This window comes from Aspergillus pseudonomiae (genome assembly GCF_009193645.1).
Source record: "Aspergillus pseudonomiae strain CBS 119388 unplaced genomic scaffold BDV37scaffold_83, whole genome shotgun sequence".
Lineage (NCBI taxonomy): Eukaryota > Fungi > Ascomycota > Eurotiomycetes > Eurotiales > Aspergillaceae > Aspergillus > Aspergillus pseudonomiae.
Genome location: NW_022476075.1, coordinates 148,570 through 166,477, shown reverse-complemented (window position 1 = coordinate 166,477; position 17,908 = coordinate 148,570). Strand labels below are relative to the sequence as shown.

General features: G+C 48.4%; 6 protein-coding genes across 6 annotated transcripts; 3 read left to right on the top strand and 3 right to left on the bottom strand.

Moving 5' to 3' along the window:
- Positions 1-444: 444 nt before the first annotated feature.
- On the bottom strand, positions 445-4,519 carry BDV37DRAFT_213074 (HECT-type E3 ubiquitin-protein ligase). Its single transcript, XM_032080044.1, has 2 exons — positions 1,381-4,519; positions 445-1,322 (listed from the first exon to the last, which is right to left on the bottom strand). The coding sequence occupies exons 1-2, from the start codon at positions 4,384-4,386 to the stop codon at positions 651-653; spliced, it is 3,678 nt and encodes a 1,225-aa protein (XP_031937500.1). The 5' UTR covers positions 4,387-4,519; the 3' UTR covers positions 445-650.
- Positions 4,520-4,761: 242 nt separating this feature from the next.
- On the bottom strand, positions 4,762-5,205 carry BDV37DRAFT_213064 (uncharacterized protein). Its single transcript, XM_032080043.1, has one exon. The coding sequence runs from the start codon at positions 5,098-5,100 to the stop codon at positions 4,876-4,878; it is 225 nt and encodes a 74-aa protein (XP_031937499.1). The 5' UTR covers positions 5,101-5,205; the 3' UTR covers positions 4,762-4,875.
- On the bottom strand, positions 4,762-5,796 carry BDV37DRAFT_258538 (mitochondrial 54S ribosomal protein mL41). The gene is made up of 2 exons (XM_032083059.1): positions 5,563-5,796; positions 4,762-5,497 (listed from the first exon to the last, which is right to left on the bottom strand). The coding sequence occupies exons 1-2, from the start codon at positions 5,743-5,745 to the stop codon at positions 5,306-5,308; spliced, it is 375 nt and encodes a 124-aa protein (XP_031937498.1). The 5' UTR covers positions 5,746-5,796; the 3' UTR covers positions 4,762-5,305.
- Positions 5,797-5,932: 136 nt separating this feature from the next.
- BDV37DRAFT_213056 (UTP14 family protein) lies at positions 5,933-9,256 on the top strand. The gene is made up of 2 exons (XM_032080042.1): positions 5,933-8,776; positions 8,853-9,256. The coding sequence occupies exons 1-2, from the start codon at positions 6,059-6,061 to the stop codon at positions 9,033-9,035; spliced, it is 2,901 nt and encodes a 966-aa protein (XP_031937497.1). The 5' UTR covers positions 5,933-6,058; the 3' UTR covers positions 9,036-9,256.
- Positions 9,257-10,599: 1,343 nt separating this feature from the next.
- On the top strand, positions 10,600-13,900 carry BDV37DRAFT_213031 (glucan endo-1,3-beta-D-glucosidase). Its single transcript, XM_032080041.1, has 6 exons — positions 10,600-10,892; positions 10,941-11,438; positions 11,487-13,214; positions 13,265-13,326; positions 13,407-13,666; positions 13,720-13,900. The coding sequence occupies exons 1-6, from the start codon at positions 10,725-10,727 to the stop codon at positions 13,734-13,736; spliced, it is 2,733 nt and encodes a 910-aa protein (XP_031937496.1). The 5' UTR covers positions 10,600-10,724; the 3' UTR covers positions 13,737-13,900.
- Positions 13,901-15,811: 1,911 nt separating this feature from the next.
- BDV37DRAFT_297150 (calcium/proton exchanger) lies at positions 15,812-17,786 on the top strand (the record flags this gene model as incomplete). The annotated part of the gene is made up of 3 exons (XM_032090270.1): positions 15,812-16,755; positions 16,825-17,663; positions 17,714-17,786. Exons 1-3 carry the CDS (start codon positions 16,378-16,380, stop codon positions 17,784-17,786), a joined length of 1,290 nt encoding a protein of 429 aa, XP_031937495.1. The 5' UTR covers positions 15,812-16,377.
- Positions 17,787-17,908: the final 122 nt, after the last annotated feature.

Here is a 17,908-nt window from a genome sequence, read left to right as displayed (position 1 = left end):
TTTTTTTTTTTTTTTTTTTTTTTTTTTTCCCTTCTGGAAAAAAAGTCAAGAGGATTTTTCTTTTCCTCTCTTTGGCCCAAGATGACGCTAATCCCAAACAGGACTAGTGCATGTTGCCGCTTCAAGAATCCAGGGCTATTCTGATTGTCAGTATTGGGGATTGTGCATTGTGCAGTGGCTCTCTTACCGGCAAATCACGAGATTGCAATCAAAGACGCATAGGGCTTATCGCGATTGACATTCCTTTCTCCCCCCTCTTCATTGGATCCTGATGGTGTGGAAACGCAACATTGGTCAACCATCACATTTTCAAGTGTGCTTGAGTACCAACATTTCAATGAAAGAAAATAACATTATTAGCCATAGTGCAATATATCTGCATGAGCCGTAATATTACTAAATGGACTTGACCCTCAATACTAGTACCTGTCCAGAGACTCCGACAACTGTAAATACGCGGGTGGAAGAGGTCCCATGTACAGAGAGAAGCGAATAAAGAGAAAATAACAAGCATCAAGTTAATTGCGCCAGGACGCCACAGCTATGCAACCAGTAACTATTCACTTTGTGCGCAATGGATAATCTGTACGTCTATGTGTGTGCGATCATACCTACCATCCCGGCTCTCTATAGCAATAACACAATTTGGCTCAACTAAGATCAAACCCGGCGCCAGAGTTGATGGCATAAAGAAGCTTTTCCCGTAGGATGTCGGCGTTGGTATAACGAGGCAGCTTCAGAAGATTCACGCAGGTGCTCGTACTAGGAAGTCGCTCCTGGTCCTCACTGGAATCACGAATGCTGAATCGTGGGTTCAGGTGACTAAATCCCAGTAGAGGAGCTCGTGGAGTAGACGTCACAAATCGTAGCACCTTCTGTCGCTCCTCGTTGGTCATCTTATGCATGACCTCCCAGAATAGTTGGATCGTCGGATGCTCTTCCCTATCGTCGCCAATGGTATACACCCCTCCGTATTGAGTGTTGCGCCTCAAATCCGATACGTCTATATCCCCTGACTCGCCACTAACCAAGGTCTGCAGTTCCGACTGGTTGAACATCGACAGCCACGAAGGCTGTATAACTTGTCCCAGACCTTGGAGAAAGGCGTTTGTTTGCAAAGCGGGCTGTGCCTGAAGACGGTATCGAGCAATATATGAGATATACACGAGCCGGTTCTGGTTCGTTACAGGTATATCTGACCCGTGGGGTTTGAGGTCCCGAGTGATCGTGCGACTTCTCCCGTTCGAAAGAGGTATGATATCAGTAACGGTGAAGTTCAAAGAAAAGTCTTCCACATCCCCTGGGTAGTTTTTCAGTTGCAACTATAGAAAAGTTAGCTGGCAGACTGGAAGGTTGTCTCTATCATCAACCATCGCTTACCAATCCTTGATATAGTCCCTGGTCGAGGTCTTTAAGGTCATTAAGGTTGGCTCGATATGCTGTTTCCTTTTGTGCCGAGCCCGTGCCACCCGTCAAAGCCCATTTCAGTAGGAAAAACGGCGCAAAGTTCACATCAACCAAGATACCCTCGTAAAGACACTTTCCTATAACTCGCCCTAAGAACTCATACCGCCTGAGCAAATCGCGGATATTGTCATTCCAGTCTGGGCCGTTCTCAGCAAGCCCACCCTGTCTCAAGAGCTCGCGACGATGCTCGACCGCAGCTGGGTTCGGGTAGAGTAGATGTTGCTCGTTCTCTTCAAACAAGTTCAAGTCACTTATGGATTTGAAGGCTTCATTCGTGACGCTGGTTAGAAATTCCTTCGTCACACCACCACCATCAATACCCGCTTCCGGAGTGTTGAACTTGTCAATGAATGTAATCTGTATAGGTTCTTTGAGGCTCTCGCCGAGTTCGTAGAACTGATCAAATGCATCTTCGAACACTCTCTCGCGTCTGATGTTCGCATGATGCCGGCCAAGGATATCCTGCACCGCGGGCCTCCCATCGATTATACGCCCCATCGAGGCCTGGGCTACAGACATACGCCAAGCATCCGGGTCGATGAACCCTTGTCGTCTGCGCATCTGATCACGATAAATGAATTCTCGAAATATCTGCACTCGGGTATGAAAAGGAATGAAGAACGGCATGTTTCTCAGGATTTCGAGTCTAGGAGCCACCGCCTCCAGTTGTTTCCTGCGAGCTGCTCGTTGTTGACGTCGTCTAAGAGCTTCGATTCGCCGGGTCTGTTGGGCACGTCCTGTGCCAATTAGTCCCAATGACGGTTCATAATAAGCATCATTCATTAAATCATCCTGTTCGTCACCCTCTTCCTCGTCCTGCAGTTGGTGTCTATTCTCTTCTTCCGCCACAACAGCAGGGATAAAACCTTCCATGTCAAAGCGGTTGGTCATCAGCCAGTGCCCGTCAGGGAGGAACTTGCGTCGTGAATCACGCTCATGAATCATCCTCAACAGACCGGTCACGAGGCCTTTGAAATAGTCGAGCGGGATCCCAGTCACACCAGATAGCCCTTTTTCCTTATTTTTCATTTCAAGATCCCGAACGCTTGAAATGGTGTCAGATGGAGGAACAGAGGAGCTGAAATAACTCCGAATCCCTGCACTGTCATTAACAGTTTCATCTTCATTCAAATCTGCCGAGTTCCAATACAGAGTAAATGCCAGGTTTTTCAAGAATATTGTCATATCCTTGATATCTTCCAAAGGAAGAGCGCTCTCCTTGGTCCATGAAACTCTCGTATTTGAAGAAGCAGTGAAAGAAGATCCGCTAGAGAAAAACTCCTCATCATCCATCACTTTGAGGACAAACGTATACAGCTCAAGGAAGAGGAGAATGATCATCCACTCTTCGTCACGCTCTTTGGGCGACATGGTTGGTAGCCTGGCGTCATTCGTATCGCTGGCTGGTTTCAGTAATGACAGTACCTTCGTTGAATCTTCGCTTATTGTATTGAAGATGTCACTGGACCTGGATGCTTGCCAAAAATATTTGATAGCCGGTATTCTCGACCCAGGTTGGCCGGCCATGTGATCATCCGAGATAGCGGATCCCAAATACAACCACATTCGAATGTCATCGCCTCGCCGAGGAAACACCCTCAAAAGAGTCAGGGCGTATGTTGCAAGGATTCTCGCCTCCCGCGACGCATCAGATTGTGAATCTGCCAGGTCACGTTGAGACAAGTGACTAGATTGCAACTCAGAAAGCAATCCGGTTATACTCCCCTGGTTGACAAGGCTGAATAGCTGTTCCTTAATAAATGGATGCAATGGTGCTCTTTCAGGTGTGTCGCCAAATTCGGTGACCTCCCCGGATTCGAGACGTCGCGATATATGCACAGCAGTAGAGTTGAGTAAGTCCGATACAACCTTCACAAAACCAGACTCGGGTGCTTGGTATCCGGCCTGGCTTCCCAGAGCATGCCTATGGAAGAATATAAAATACGAAAGTAGCCAGAGGCGGGCATCCACATCAACGGAGTTTTGAGGGCTGTCTTTGAAATGCAACTGCAAGGGCTCGAACGCGGACGTCAGCAATTTATAATTGATATTGTTTGCAAGCCCATCCAATGTCCCTAGGTACGCCGGGAGATCTGGAACAGTCAAGTAGCTCCTTGCAAACCATTCATAGGCAGTGAGCGTTTCGGCGGTTATCGGTCGAAGCAATGCTAGAACAGCTTGAATGAGGTTATCTCTCGATAAAAGACACCTTGAGGAGATTGCGTCTATATTTATCGTGAGAGAAGCCATTACAGAGTAATATTCTTGAGATAAGCGAGCCATTTGCTTTGGGATGAGGTCCATCAAAAATATCAATAACTCGAGAAGAGGCCACAAGGCAATCGCTGGCACTGTCGGAGCGGCAGCTGAATGCAGCACGCGTAGAGTCAACCTTGACAAGCGCTTCAGAGGCGTTGTCCACTCTCCTTTGGTCGCAATAGTGGGCACCTTGCGTAGGGTGTTTTGGAATGCCTTTGAAAAGTAGGCGAGTCGGAGGATATCACCGCTGTTCCGCGGGTCCAGGAACTGTACCAACAGTCGTAACTGCGACAGGCACTCTGCTGCTGTGGAATAGTGAGGTGAAGTCTGTACAGCATCATGGGTCATTTCATCGAATGATAGGAGCAGTTGTGACCTCTGTTGCTCAGTGACATCCCACTCTGCTCGCCATGCACCGCACGTTATCTTCCTACTTTGATAACCCCGCCATGTCCGCTGGACGATCCGGGTCGCGCCCAACCGTTCTCTCTCTTGTTGCCTTAGTAGGCGCTCTTGTTGTGCAACTGCCAGAGTATTCTGGGGTCCTGTGCCATGAGGGTGTTGTCTTCCGGAAGGAAATGCGGCGAAAGGGTTCGTATTGCGACCTCCGAGATTAACCTGCCGCGGACGGCGAGAGTTACCCGTGAATGACTGGAACATACTCCGTTATTTTGCTCGGGCTTTGGGGATATTCAAGATACCAGGTTCAACGGATTGAAAAGTCGCTGCAAATTATGAGAAGCAAGATAAGAGAGCCCCCATATCGCAAATGGGCAAAGTTGGCTTGATCCGCCAAGATGGTGGAAGTCCGATGAGTTGTTGCGCTATGACATACGGAGTGCGCTTCTGAGAGAGCTTCCGAGTATTGCCACGTACCGTATGGCGGACAATAATTATTGCCACGCACTTGAGCGCCACCGAAACTTCCATCGGCGGGATTTATAATGAATGGAATGAGTGAGAAGACCTACTTTGTTTAAGGAAGCATTGTTACTATTTATATTTGTTTCCAGGCGTCTCCCCGTTTCTTATCGGTAATGGAGAAGAACATCCTACGTGCCACTGCAGCTTTGGGCAGTCTCAAGTCAGTTTTATATTGAGTCCATGGTAGCAGACACCGCCGCAAGGGAATTCATCAGATCATCTAATTCATTTGGTATTCTGACAAAGTCTTTCTATATGACATGGCTGAAGAAAGATAAATGAAGAGGCTGAGATGCAAAACCCAGAAATGCGCCCGCAAAAGAGTATACAAATTCCAAGAGGTGTAGTGACAGTAGCCAGGAGACATTGCTTCCTTCCCTGCCACTTGGTATCTTGTGAAAAAATGGGGTGGTTTTCCCTGAAATAGCACGAGCCTATCCAAATCACCATACACCGCACATACAGTACAATATAATAATAATACAAAAGCGTTCAGATCAAGCGATGTAGGCGCGGGTAACGGTGATGCCTTAAGTGGGCCAGTGGTGTGCGCAAGCGAGAGGTTGAAGTGAGGTTGAGGATTTCTTTGCGCAGTCTCTTGTGATGGCCTGCCTTAGCTCCCACCGATATCTCCCTAATCCCTGGGTGAAATAGACTAGTGATGGGGTGTCTGTTGTTCGAGTCGCTCCTGCTCAAGTACCTCTTGGCCATTGTCCGAAGCCCACATATCAAGGTAGTCCTTCCCGCCAAAGGCTCGCTCAACTGTAATCAGTTTGCTATCCTTCTCCATGTCTTTGGTGTATTTGGACTTTGTTGGGGCCATGCGTTGCGTGACGAATGGGGTAAGCTGTAGTCATTTGTCAACTATCCAGATCTAGGAAACAACATAGTGAAAACGATCAATGGCCATACCTTAAATTCATCCAAGTTATCAGGAACAACAAAGGTTCGGACTTTTTTCCAGTCGATCACATACGAGCCGTTCTTCGCGAAATAACCCATCGCGCCGGTGCGGTTTCCTTTATAGTAGCCACCATTGACCTGCTTGGTTGTCAAGCGCAGTCGCGCCATCATCGGTTGTGAAGGCTTGAACATTGTGGAGGTGTTATGAGCAATTGGCCAGCAGAACCTACTGGATGGATTTGCGGAGACGTGCAATGATACTAATGTCGGAGTCGGAGGAAAGATTTGAAAGTCGGCGGCGCTAAGGCCAAGTTAGGTCCATCATCCGCCAAGAACCTGAACTTTTTTTTGATCTGCGGATAAAAAAAAAAATATTCCAACTACCACACGCCACACTCTTATTTGTTGAGCAGTGCATACGAAGCTCTCAGGGCTATGGTTAAGATCGTGAATACATTCTTTATACGATCTTGCCTCTTAATACTTGTTTGAAGGCCCCGCAACAATGCCCCGCAAGCAAACCCAGTTGCGCGGTCCCCGAGATCAATCAGCTAAAAAGCAACCTCAAAAGAAAAAGCCTAGCAAAGCTTTGAATGCTCTTGCTATCGCAGAGGCTCAATTTCCCATCAAACCAAAGATTCGGCGAAACCGTTTAGGCGATGATGATGACCTATTCAAGCGGAAGCGGCATTCCGGCCGCGACATGGACGATTCAGATGAGCCCGATAACAAGCGTCGTCGGACAGGTGACGAGTCATCCGATCTGAGTGAAAACGGCGGTAGTGACGGGGAAGGCCACAAGTGGAGACTTGGGGAGGTCGATAGTGACGATGATAGCGAACTGGACAGTGATGAGGCCATGGGCTCTAGTGATGAGGAAAGATTCGAAGGCTTCAGTTTCCGGGGAAGTTCTTCGAATAAACCGAAGCGAAAGGGCCCCGAGCCAAAGAAACGTGGTCGCCAGATTAACTTGTCCGAAGATGTGGAAGAATCTGAAGATGGCGAAATGGACGAAGATGAAGATGATCTTGGCGAAGATGCAGTGGATTTGATCACAGCTTGGGATATGAATACAGCAGAAGAGGAAGAAGCAGAAAAGAAAAAGTCCTCGAAGGCGAAGAGAGCAGCCGAGGAATTTGATGATAATAGTCACTCAGAAAGCGACTCCGAAAGCGACGACGACGATAGCAGTTTCGGTGATGAGAGCGAGCTGGAGCTCTCTGATAACGAGGATACTGGTAATGAGTACGGTCTTTCGAAACTCCAAGATTTTGTCATCTCTATGGAGACAGAGTCTACTAAGAAGTCGACGCGCAAAGTAAATGGCGGGCAGGAACATGGCAACCCAACGGAATTCGGATTATCGTCTACACGGAAATTGACTGTGGCCGACCTTTTACCATCTATTACAGACTCTCGCTTGAAGAGCTCCTTGAAACATGTTGATTCCACTATTGCTACGCACAAATCGTCCGGCGTTCCTGGAAAACTAGATGCTCCTCTTGCAAAGCGCCAACAAGACCGGCTGGACCGAGCTGCCGCATATGAGAAAAGCAAGGAAACCTTGGATCGCTGGCTAGAGACTGTTAAGGCCAATCGCAGGGCGGAACACCTTATGTTTCCCCTTCCCGACCCTGAAGGCGATCAGACGCACCGCTTAGGTGCCGCAGAGCCCCGAACGGACCTCGAAAGCGCTATCCAAAATATCCTAGTCGAGAGTGGCTTGGCAGAAGCCAATGGCAAATCAGCTGAAGACCAGGTACAGGAATTCGAGGAACTACAAGCGCGAAAACTGCCTATTGAGGAGATTCGGGCGCGCAGAGCAGAGTTGCGAAAACGACGTGATCTGCTTTTCCGAGAAGAAGTGCGAGCCAAACGGATCAAGAAAATCAAGAGCAAGTCATACCGTCGTGTGCATCGGAAAGAGCGAGAGAAGTTAGAGCAACAGGAAAGGCAGGCCCTTCTCGAAGCCGGCGTGGACATTGATGAACAAGAACGAGAGCAAAACGAAAGGCGCAGGGCAGAAGCGAGGATGGGCTCAAAACATAAGGACAGTAAATGGGCCAAGAGCCTCAAACAGACGGGTCGGACTGCATGGGATGAGGAAGCCCGACTTGGCACAGCCGACTTGGCCTTGAAGGAGGAAGAGTTACGACGGCGAATCGAAGGAAAGCGTATATCGCATGGAGACGAAGACTATCTGGGTTCGTCGAGTTCAGAATCTGACGATGATGATGATCCTTGGAATGAAGAAAATAGCTCTGATGCGGAGAAGCGTAAACTTCGCGAGAAGCTCGATAAGCTCGAGCATGGCAGTGATGTCGAATCAGAAATGAAGGGTCCTCACGCCAAGCTGCTTTCGATGAAATTCATGCAGAACGCGGAGGCTGCACGCAAAGCGCAGAACGACGCTGAAATCCGACGTCTCAATCGTGAACTCCATGGAGAAGAATCCCTGTCAGAAGCCGAGTCCGAGGTTGGCCGACGTAAATTTGGTCATTCTAAGGATTCGAAGTCGGCCACAGAGAGCAAATCAAAATCACAGGCTCGTAATGAGTTCGAAGAGGCCCCAGGATCAGATGATGAAGATGTTCGAGCCCCCGAGGTAGAACAGGATGTTGACATTGTAGTCAATCGGCCTGACAAGAGAAAACCGGCAGGATCTGATAAGAAGTCTCGCGCACGTGGCATATCTGGGTCCTTCAGCCAGAAAGAAGATGCTGCCGAAGATGAAAATCCATGGTTGATACAGACGAGTAGGAACAACCGCCGAACAACAGCGGATGATTCACAGCAGGGGCTTGACATCACTGTGGATGGAGGGAAACCTGATAGCACGAAGTCCAAGTCCATACCCAACAATCAGAAGGAGAAGCCGGCCATACCTCCGAAAAAGCAACATATGGACGAGGGCGATGATAGTGATGATGACGGCAACGTCCCCGTGCTTCTCAAGAACCATGATCTCGTCAAGAGAGCATTTGCTGGGGATGAGGTTGTGCAAGACTTTGAACAAGAGAAACATGACACTATCAAGGAGGAAGATGACCAAGTGATTGATAATACCTTGCCAGGCTGGGGCAATTGGGCGGGTGATGGCATCAGTAAGAAGCAGCAGAAGCGACAGAAACGATTCCTTACCACTGTTGAAGGTGTAAAGCCTGAGAACAGAAAAGACGCCAAACTCTCCCGCGTCATAATCAACGAGAAACGGGTTAAGAAGGTAAGACGACTCTGAATGAGGCGATGTGTCATTACCGATCGATCATCAGATGCTAACATTTCACTTCTCCATCTAGAACAACAAATACCTGGCCACTCAGCTTCCTCACCCCTTCGAGTCCAGACAACAGTACGAGAGGTCTCTCCGTCTACCGATTGGCCCCGAGTGGTCGACGAAGGAAACTTTGCAGAATGCAACCAAGCCTCGTGTGATGATCAAACAGGGCGTCATCAAGCCGATGGAGAAGCCTATGGTTTAATCACAATACGTTGGCTACAGGACGGTTGGTGGCGTACGAAGTGCAATTGGCCTTCGCTGACACCGTTGGCCTTCTATTTTACTTGTCATTCTGCCTTCTGGTGTATGAATAGTTAGACTGCAGTGCCTACATCACGATGCACTGTCATTTGATTGAATGACCGCCAAAATAAGAAAAAGAGTTATGATTCCCATTTAGCTTGCATTTGGCTTACATTTGGCGATAATAGTATAAGTCTATGCTGCCCCCCCCCCCCCCTGAGATATCCAGTGTAGAGACCCTTGTGAATATGATTATACAATACACTTATAGTAGTAAGGTACCTAGCAACCTTCGAGAGGAGGTATCGAGCCCTATATCAATCGTAGTGGGACAAGTGATCGGGTCGGGTGAGCTCTTCCCTGCCTGAGGCGTCTATCGTCCGTCAGGCGCCACGAGCGTCATCTGTACCTCGCCGCGTTACGCCTCGAGTTCTATGTAACATAACCCCAACACTTTAATTTTCACCCTGCAAGGGAATTGGTGGAGACCGGCCTTCGTGGTCGGCCACATGGACGGTCATGTCGATCCACTTCAAGATTTCGGAACTATCGCCGTGTATCATTCACCCATCCATTGCCATCCCCGATTGGAATACACCTCACGACACTCTTCATGGTAATCGTTCTCATGGGAAAAGCCCGGTCTCGTACTGGACCCTGCAGACATTTTCAAGTATATTCAGAGACTCACGTGTGTTTGCTCTCACAACCAAGAGTCTAGAGTATTTTAGTCGCCTAGTTTGCTCCACATCTGCTCCCGCTTCCTTCGGCAACATGCAAGATCATTCAATTCGATGCATCCCACCATCAAACAACGACATACCATTGACTTGAAACCAATCAGGCGATCGATTCTATTATCTAGGTAAGTCATGTATATTGGATACATACCCGTGGGTGGGGAGAGAGGCGTGGCAGAACACGCTAGTAGTTCGATCGGCGCATTCCATTGTTGACTCCTACATTGCTCTTCCTATTTGGGCGCCCACCAGCGGTATTTGTTTTCACCTCCTATACTGACATCCATGTAGATCGGCATTCTCGTTACACATCGCAGGCAACGCACTGCAGACAGCTGTGTCATCTGGTATCCCTTCACACGGTAACGGAGTTGTCTGCTCGGACTTGCCTACATTCTTGCTACGTGCGACTGGTATTTAGCTATATACCTGGGGGTAAGCCACATCTATATTGTGAGTGTTTTTAATCTTTTCATGCATGGCCTTCTCGTTCCAGCAATTTCTTTGCCTCTCTTGCTGTTGTCATTTTTTCTCTACTACCTCCCCTCAACATCAAGAGTCTGGGCTGCTGTTTACTTCGGATGACTTTTGTGAGCCCGCACGGGTTTCATCATCAAGTTTCATAGTCACTACTGGGGCTACCGCTAAGGGCCTGTGACTGCATTCTGTCTTGGAAGTATTGTACTCGTTGAACTTCTGTGGATACTTGGATCCTTTCGAGTGTTCATGAATCTGTAACAAAGATACCCCCTTACCGGACGTGGAAAAAGAACTTCGGATCTATTCTTGTTTCATTAGCAGCCAACTCGGATTGTTATCTGCTTTTGTTTGTCTCGTCTGTTTGCCTGTGGTTGCATAAGTAGTCACTTTGGTATTCATCGGGCTACGTCTGTTGTGGCGCATTCAAGATGCAGTCAAGATCTAGATGGCAGTCTGCGTTCATACTAACCGGGCTACTTGTTGCAGAAACGGTACATTCAGCCCCAACATCTACGCAGGAAGCGACCACTTCCTTCAAAACCCAGTATCCTCCTTCTGCTGCGAACGCCAGGTTACTGGTGGCTGAGACGCAAGGTGTAAGCGCATATTAAACCGTTAGCGATGTACCTACTTACACTAGACAGTACTACCCAACCATCCTTGAACGAGAAGGCCATCAATTACAGAAGCCTACTCCTGACCCAAAGGAGGACCCCTATAGATACGGCGGTTTTCTCAACAACGTATATAACCCTGTCTCGTTGTTAGACGAACTACTTCCCGGCATATTACCAGCTACTTCAGAAAAGCCGGCTACGTCTCCAGTAGCTACACCTGCACCATCTGCCCCATTACATTCGCAGGAAACAATAAACGGGCCTGCGGAGACCACTCCATCGCCTACCACCGCTCCAACTTCCATCTCAGTTCCCGTATCTACGAGTTCGAGTAGTACAAGTAGCGTCGTGAGTCAGCCAGCTAAGACTCAAGATACTTCTACGCCCATTGAGCCAAGTCCATCAACCAGCACAAGCATGCCGACAATGGTCAACGGTCAAGATGTGTTTGTGCCAGTATCTACCGGCCCGATTCCCGGAACCGTGAAGTCCCGGAATGACCACCCAGTTCCCAGGGCGTCCATAGTAAGAGTCCCCAGTATATGAGGATTGTATCCAGGTTAACTTTATCAGATGAACAACACGGACCCGATTGAAACAAACAAGTTCTATGCTGGATTGTTCCTAGGGACTCAAACCAATACAACCTTCACCCATCCATATGGAATTGCGTGGGCAAAGGGGAACGGAAATGCGAAAAGCTACGGCATAGCTATCTCACATATTGAGGTAGACAAGCTTGCTTTGGGGCCAAAGAATGACAAGATACCAGGCAGCCCAGTTCAGTACTATGTGAACCCTATTGGTATCCAGTCCATTATATTATCGGCAACGGAATTAAAGGACTCTACCGTGCTTATGACAGAGAACCCGCTGCCATTCTCGGCGAACGCTGTCTTACAACCCCAAAGTGGATCCTCCGAAAGGATCACCTTTCCCGTGGTACAGGGCATGGGGTTTGTCACCGGGATATATTCAAACCTTCAGCCCGTCATTCAGAGCAGCGTTTTCTTCAGCAAAGTGGTCTCTGCTGGCTCTCCAAGGGCAGGTATTTTCAAATATACCGTGGACCTTGCAGATGGGACCCAGTGGCTTCTTTACCTAACCCCAGATGATGGTAAAGATCCCAATCTCCATCTGGAGTCCACTACCAACCTGCGTGGGCCTCCTGGTTGGTCAGGAACAGTGCAGGTGGCCAAGAACCCATCAGGTACCTTGGGAGAGAAACTATTCGACAATTCGTCTGGTGTCTATGCCACACAAGGTTGGGTGACAGGTGCTGTATCTGGTGAGACGGGCACATACAGCCTCACCTGGGGGAAGGAGGGCAAAGATAAAGGCGGCACCCCATTGATGATGTATGCTCTGCCACACCACGTGGAATCATTTGACAAAACTACCCATGACCGCCTGACTAATATTACGATGCGCACGACCACGAAGGGCAATGCAACCGCGGTGATCGGAGAATCTTGGTCAATGGTGGAACAGAACCTACCTGTTGGTATGGGACTCGCACCGTGGTCTGTGTCCGCAGGCAGCGTCGACACAATTTCTCCGGCGGCCCAAAAAGTCATCATAGATGTGGCACCAACAGAGCTCCAGCAGGACGTCGGCAATCAGTCCAACTTGAATAGCATGTACTTCAGCGGTAAAGCTCTCAGCAAATTCGCTACGCTCGTATACGCCGTGGACAAATTGGGTGGCAAGCCCGACCTTGCAGCCCCTGCTCTGAAGGACTTGAAGACGGCCTTCGCTCGGTTTATTGATAACAAGCAGCAGTTTCCCCTGGTGTACGACAATGTATGGAAGGGAGTAGTGTCTTCTGCTAGTTATGACGGTGGTGATTCTGGTGCGGATTTCGGAAACACATATTACAATGACCACCATTTTCACTACGGCTATTTCATCCATGCCGCTGCAATTATTGGGTCCCTTGATCCATCTTGGATCCAAGGCAACAAAGATTGGGTCAATATGCTTGTCCGTGATGCAGGGAATGCCGCTACCAATGATCCCTTTTTCCCCTTTTCTCGTGGATTCGACTGGTTCCATGGTCATTCATGGGCTAAAGGGCTTTTTGAATCATTCGACGGGAAAGACGAAGAGTCGACATCGGAAGATGCGATGTTTGCTTATGCTCTAAAAATGTGGGGTAAGACCATTGGGGATGCCAGTATGGAAGCAAGAGGGAACTTGATGCTGGGGATTTTGAGACGGAGCCTCCATAATTATTTCCTCATGGAGGCCGACAACAAGAATCAACCCCCGGTGTTTGTTCCGAATAAAGTGACGGGCATAGTAAGTGATGGAGCTAGAGTATCACAAGGGACATACTGACGGCAACTTAGTTATTCGAAAACAAGGTGGACCACACTACCTACTTTGGAGCCAACCTAGAATATATTCACGGGTATGAACACCTTGTCCATCTAGCTCTGCAGGTGGTTTGTTTCAATCACCTAGAACCAAGTCGCTAAATGTGTTGGATAGGATTCACATGCTGCCGCTCTTACCAGCCTCGCCATACGTGCGCAGCCAAAAGTTTGTCAAGGAAGAGTGGGATGCCCTTTTTGCAACCAATGCTGCAGCTCCGGCAGAACATGTGCAAGCTGGATGGAAAGGGGTCTTGTATGCAAACCTTGCCCTTATCGACCCAGTTTCATCCTGGAATTTCTTCGCGCAACCGAACTTTGACTATAGTGTGATTGATGGGGGAGCAACACGGACTTGGTACCTTGCGCTTGCTGCAGGTGAGTTGACTACTCATTCTTCAGGGTTCAATGGCATCACTAACAGCGTATAGGACTCGGCGGCGCCTAGAGTGTTCAAACCATCAGTTTCAACGAGTAAGTTATTTCTAGCCTCGGTCCTCTCAATTTTTAGGACGGGGCGATATAGTATGTTCCGCAATGTTCGAGGTCGGTGTCTTCGTCTTCATGCAGAATCTAGTTGAGTGATTACTTTTGTGTATATTGAACGGCCTCGCAGCACCACAGCAGCTATAGATATCAATCTGAGTGCCTTTTTCCAAGCTCGTGAGACATCACTTTGGTTGTAGGAACCTTGCTTCAGGTGCGGCTGAGCAAACCCTGATCCACCATGTGATCTTTTTGTCCATGACTCGCCAAATGCTCCCCTAGGGTTTCAGATGCGATGTGGGAAAGTTGTCCACCGGGTATTCTCACAAAATCCCGATAGATTTGGTGGGGGTATTTCTGCGGGCCGCTCACCAATTGCGGCTAATACGTCTGCAGTAGGAGTACGTAGTGTCCTCCTCAGCATGCATGTACTCCGGATGTAACTGTCGCCAGCCACGAATATCCTGCTCAGGTGGCCTGGAGGGGGGAAATGCGCCACACCGATATTTCTCACATTTCATGTGGCGATGACGTTGGATGAGAAGACTTCGAATCCACGCTAACCAGGGCTGTGTGTGTCTGTAGGATATCGTCGATCTTCTCTTCAGAATAGAGAAAGATCATCTTCTCTGTATTATATATATATACACAACTTTAATCGTGAGGACGAAGTACTTGTATGATTGCACAACATACCGTAACATAACGGTGCATACATACGCATATCTCTACTAGTACTACACAGTACTAGTACTTCGCAGATTTCCGGAGTCTAAAATCCGGGAAGAAGTGGAGACATAATTGTGGCAGTGTTCAGTCTTGGCGGGTATCTCAAACTCTGTAGAATCGAGGATCCATGAGTGGGAACAGCACAGTTTCAGCGCAGTCATTGTGTGTCGCCGCGGGCATGAGGTGGGGTTTCCTGCGTTGATGCATCCAAATTACTTACAGAACTGGGTCTAATCCAATAGTCGTGAACAAATACTCGTACTGTGGTATGTATCAGACGTACCTACAGGTAGTACTAGTATTGGCCTGTACTGGGTACTGATGGACGCTCGGGTAACCACTGGAAGCTCCTGCCACTAAGCCCAAAGAAGGAACGAAGCTTTTCCTGCATGGGCTCCACCACGAAATTGAAGTGAGAACAGAATGAACAGAGTTCGGTTAGTTGTTCATCTGGACGAAGGTTTCCTTCCAGCTCATACAATTACCAACAATCGGACGAGACCGATAACCGATCATCGACCATTTCAATCCTTTGGGCATCAAGCGTGGACGAGTCCATTCAGTACAGAGTCGTCCCCGCGTGCACAACGTCATCATTTTTCAACGACCACCATCCCCTAGATTAAAAAGCCTGGGATTGCTGCCCAGACCTCCTAGTCCAGATCTTAACACTCGAGGTATCCGGACCTCCCGTTCCTTGAACTCGCCTAGCAACCACTAATGAACTACTCCCAATCGTTCTGCTAACCAGGTTCAACATAGTGACCACCCTTAGCTTCCTACAAACCATCCCTGGCTGTTTAATCATCACAAATCGAGGCTGTGCACGTCTTGGGACAAGAAGCTGAAGCCAATTGAGTCGGTTCTGGCACCAAATTTCCCCATCGTCTTTAGTTTGATCCGATCAACTTCCAGCCACCGCTGGTACCGCCATTGAGAGGGCGCAAAACTCTTTTCTGGAATTTAAAACTCCGCACGGCCCTTCATTATCTCCTTGTCCACCAGCCCATGGTTGTGGCTGCTGTCTCCAGTACAACCCTTCCGAGCTCTTTAGTTTTCTTGGCCTTTCACGCTCTCTGGTCGAGCTTGGAGAAGAGCAAAGTCTAAATCCTGGAAGAAAATTAAGGGATAGAATACTCTTTAAGTCTTGACTTGGTTCTACAGTGAAATCGTCACCCGACAAGCCACAGCATAACGTCACCTCCACTTGGATACTCCATTAAGTGCGCCAAATTTTGAACGGTTCTTCACTTAATCCCGTGCCAAGTTCTAAGAAATTGTCGATATCTTGCGATCCTCAATCTCTCAAGTAATTGCGGGTTGCGGTGCCGAATTGTCCACCACACCACTACTCCAATGTGTAGGTGGAAACTCATTCCTTCTTCATCTTTCTCTTCTGTCGTCAACTCTGTTTAATTACTACTTTATTCTCTCGCACTACCCACTTGTGATTCCTTCATTTTCATCGTCAATCTCACGTCCCCCACCTCTTCTCTTTAGGATTGTATTCTTAGAGGGTACATCCATTCCATCCAACAGTGTGTTTGCCCTCCTGTCCCAAACCCAAGTCGTTGGTGTTTTTGTATTATTTCCCCTTCCATCTCCTTTCCCCTATCCCCCTTCACTTTTTCGATAAGTCGAATTCTTTAGTTTTATCCCAGCCACGTCTCGTTGTTCTTCTGGAGTCTGAAATTTTGACGTTATCTCTGCGTCAATGTCACTTCATCTTTCGTTGTTCCTCTCCGAGCCTGAAGGATTACCCTAAGAGACATGGAGATGAGGTCCAGGCTAATTCACGCTCATAAAATTCATGTACAGCGCCGAAAAATTTCCGTACAAGTTTCCGAAGTCACTCTTGGGGTTCGAGAAGAACTATGACTGGCCTCTCTCAGAATGGCTCGAGGGAGCCCAACGAAAGAGATGCCCTGATCGGTGACACTATTCGAGCCAACTCCGGCCTTGTTCCACGCCATAAACGCAGGCCGTGGGCTTACTGGCCGGTAAGAGTTGTCCACTTGACATGGGCTACCCTTGTACGAGACTACGTCAATCTCCTCCTAGTGTTCGTACCGTTTGGCATTATTGCAGGCGCTCTTGGCTGGGATAGTACAGCTGTTTTCGCACTGAATTTCCTAGCAATCGTGCCATTAGCATCTCTGTTGAGCTTCGCGACCGAGGAGCTAGCAGCGGCGATGGGTCAGGCCCTAGGCGGATTAATGAACGCTACCTTTGGCAATGCCGTGGAATTGATCGTAAGTCCCGTCCCCCATGTCTGGGCTTTTCTCTGGTGTTAGACTAATTTTTTGGGGGGGTGATGGTAGGTTAGTATCATTGCCCTGAAGGATGGGCAAATCCGTGTCGTCCAGGCTAGTATGCTCGGTAGTATACTGTCTAATATCCTCCTGGTGCTAGGATGCTGCTTCTTTGTTGGGGGTATTCGTTACTCTGAACAATCCTTTAACACTACGGTGGCATCGACCATGTCGTCACTGATGACCGTTGCATCTGCTTCTTTGATCATCCCTGCGACACTTTACGCATCTCTGTCTTCAGCTGGCGATGGGGCTAACAGAGACAAGAATATTCTCATCCTTTCACATGGCACTGCAATCATTTTGCTGATTCTATATGTGATGTACCTTTATTTCCAGCTCAAGTCACATGCGTCGTTCTTTGAGGAAACCACCCCAGACCCGGAAAATACAGGCGATGATGTGGCGGAAGAGGAGGAAGAGCACATCCTTTCCCCTTGGGCTGCCTGTATTGCTTTGGTTGTGGTGACAATTCTCGTCGCCGTATGTGCCGATTATCTTGTTGGCAGCATTGATTCTATCGTGGAGAGCACTGGTATGAGTCGAACCTTCATCGGTCTGATCCTCATCCCCATTGTAGGAAATGCTGCGGAACATGTGACAGCGGTTGTGGTCGCTTGGAAAGGAAAGATGGATCTTGCCATTGGGGTCGCCATCGGCAGTAGCCTGCAGATCGCTCTATTTGTCACGCCCTTCCTCGTTATTCTGGGCTGGATCCTCGATGTGGATATGACTCTCCACTTCCACATCTTCGAAACCGTCGCCTTTTTTATCTCCGGCTTAGTTGTAACATTCTTGATCCAGGATGGGAAGTCAAACTATCTTGAAGGCGGCTTGTGTCTGGGAATGTATGTGACGATTGTCCCTTCGACTTGATTCTCACTAACGCACTTCTTAGGTACGTTATTCTGGCTCTGGCATTCTATGTATACCCAGACCAGGCCACCGACGACGCCCTGTTTCACACATGAATACGCGCATTGGCGTGGTCAATCACCTCTACCCTTTGAGGAACTGTGAGGATTTTGACGAGAACAAAACTAAGTTACATTGTCTACCCTCCTAAATTATCTAAGCGAATCTCCTGTCCCTC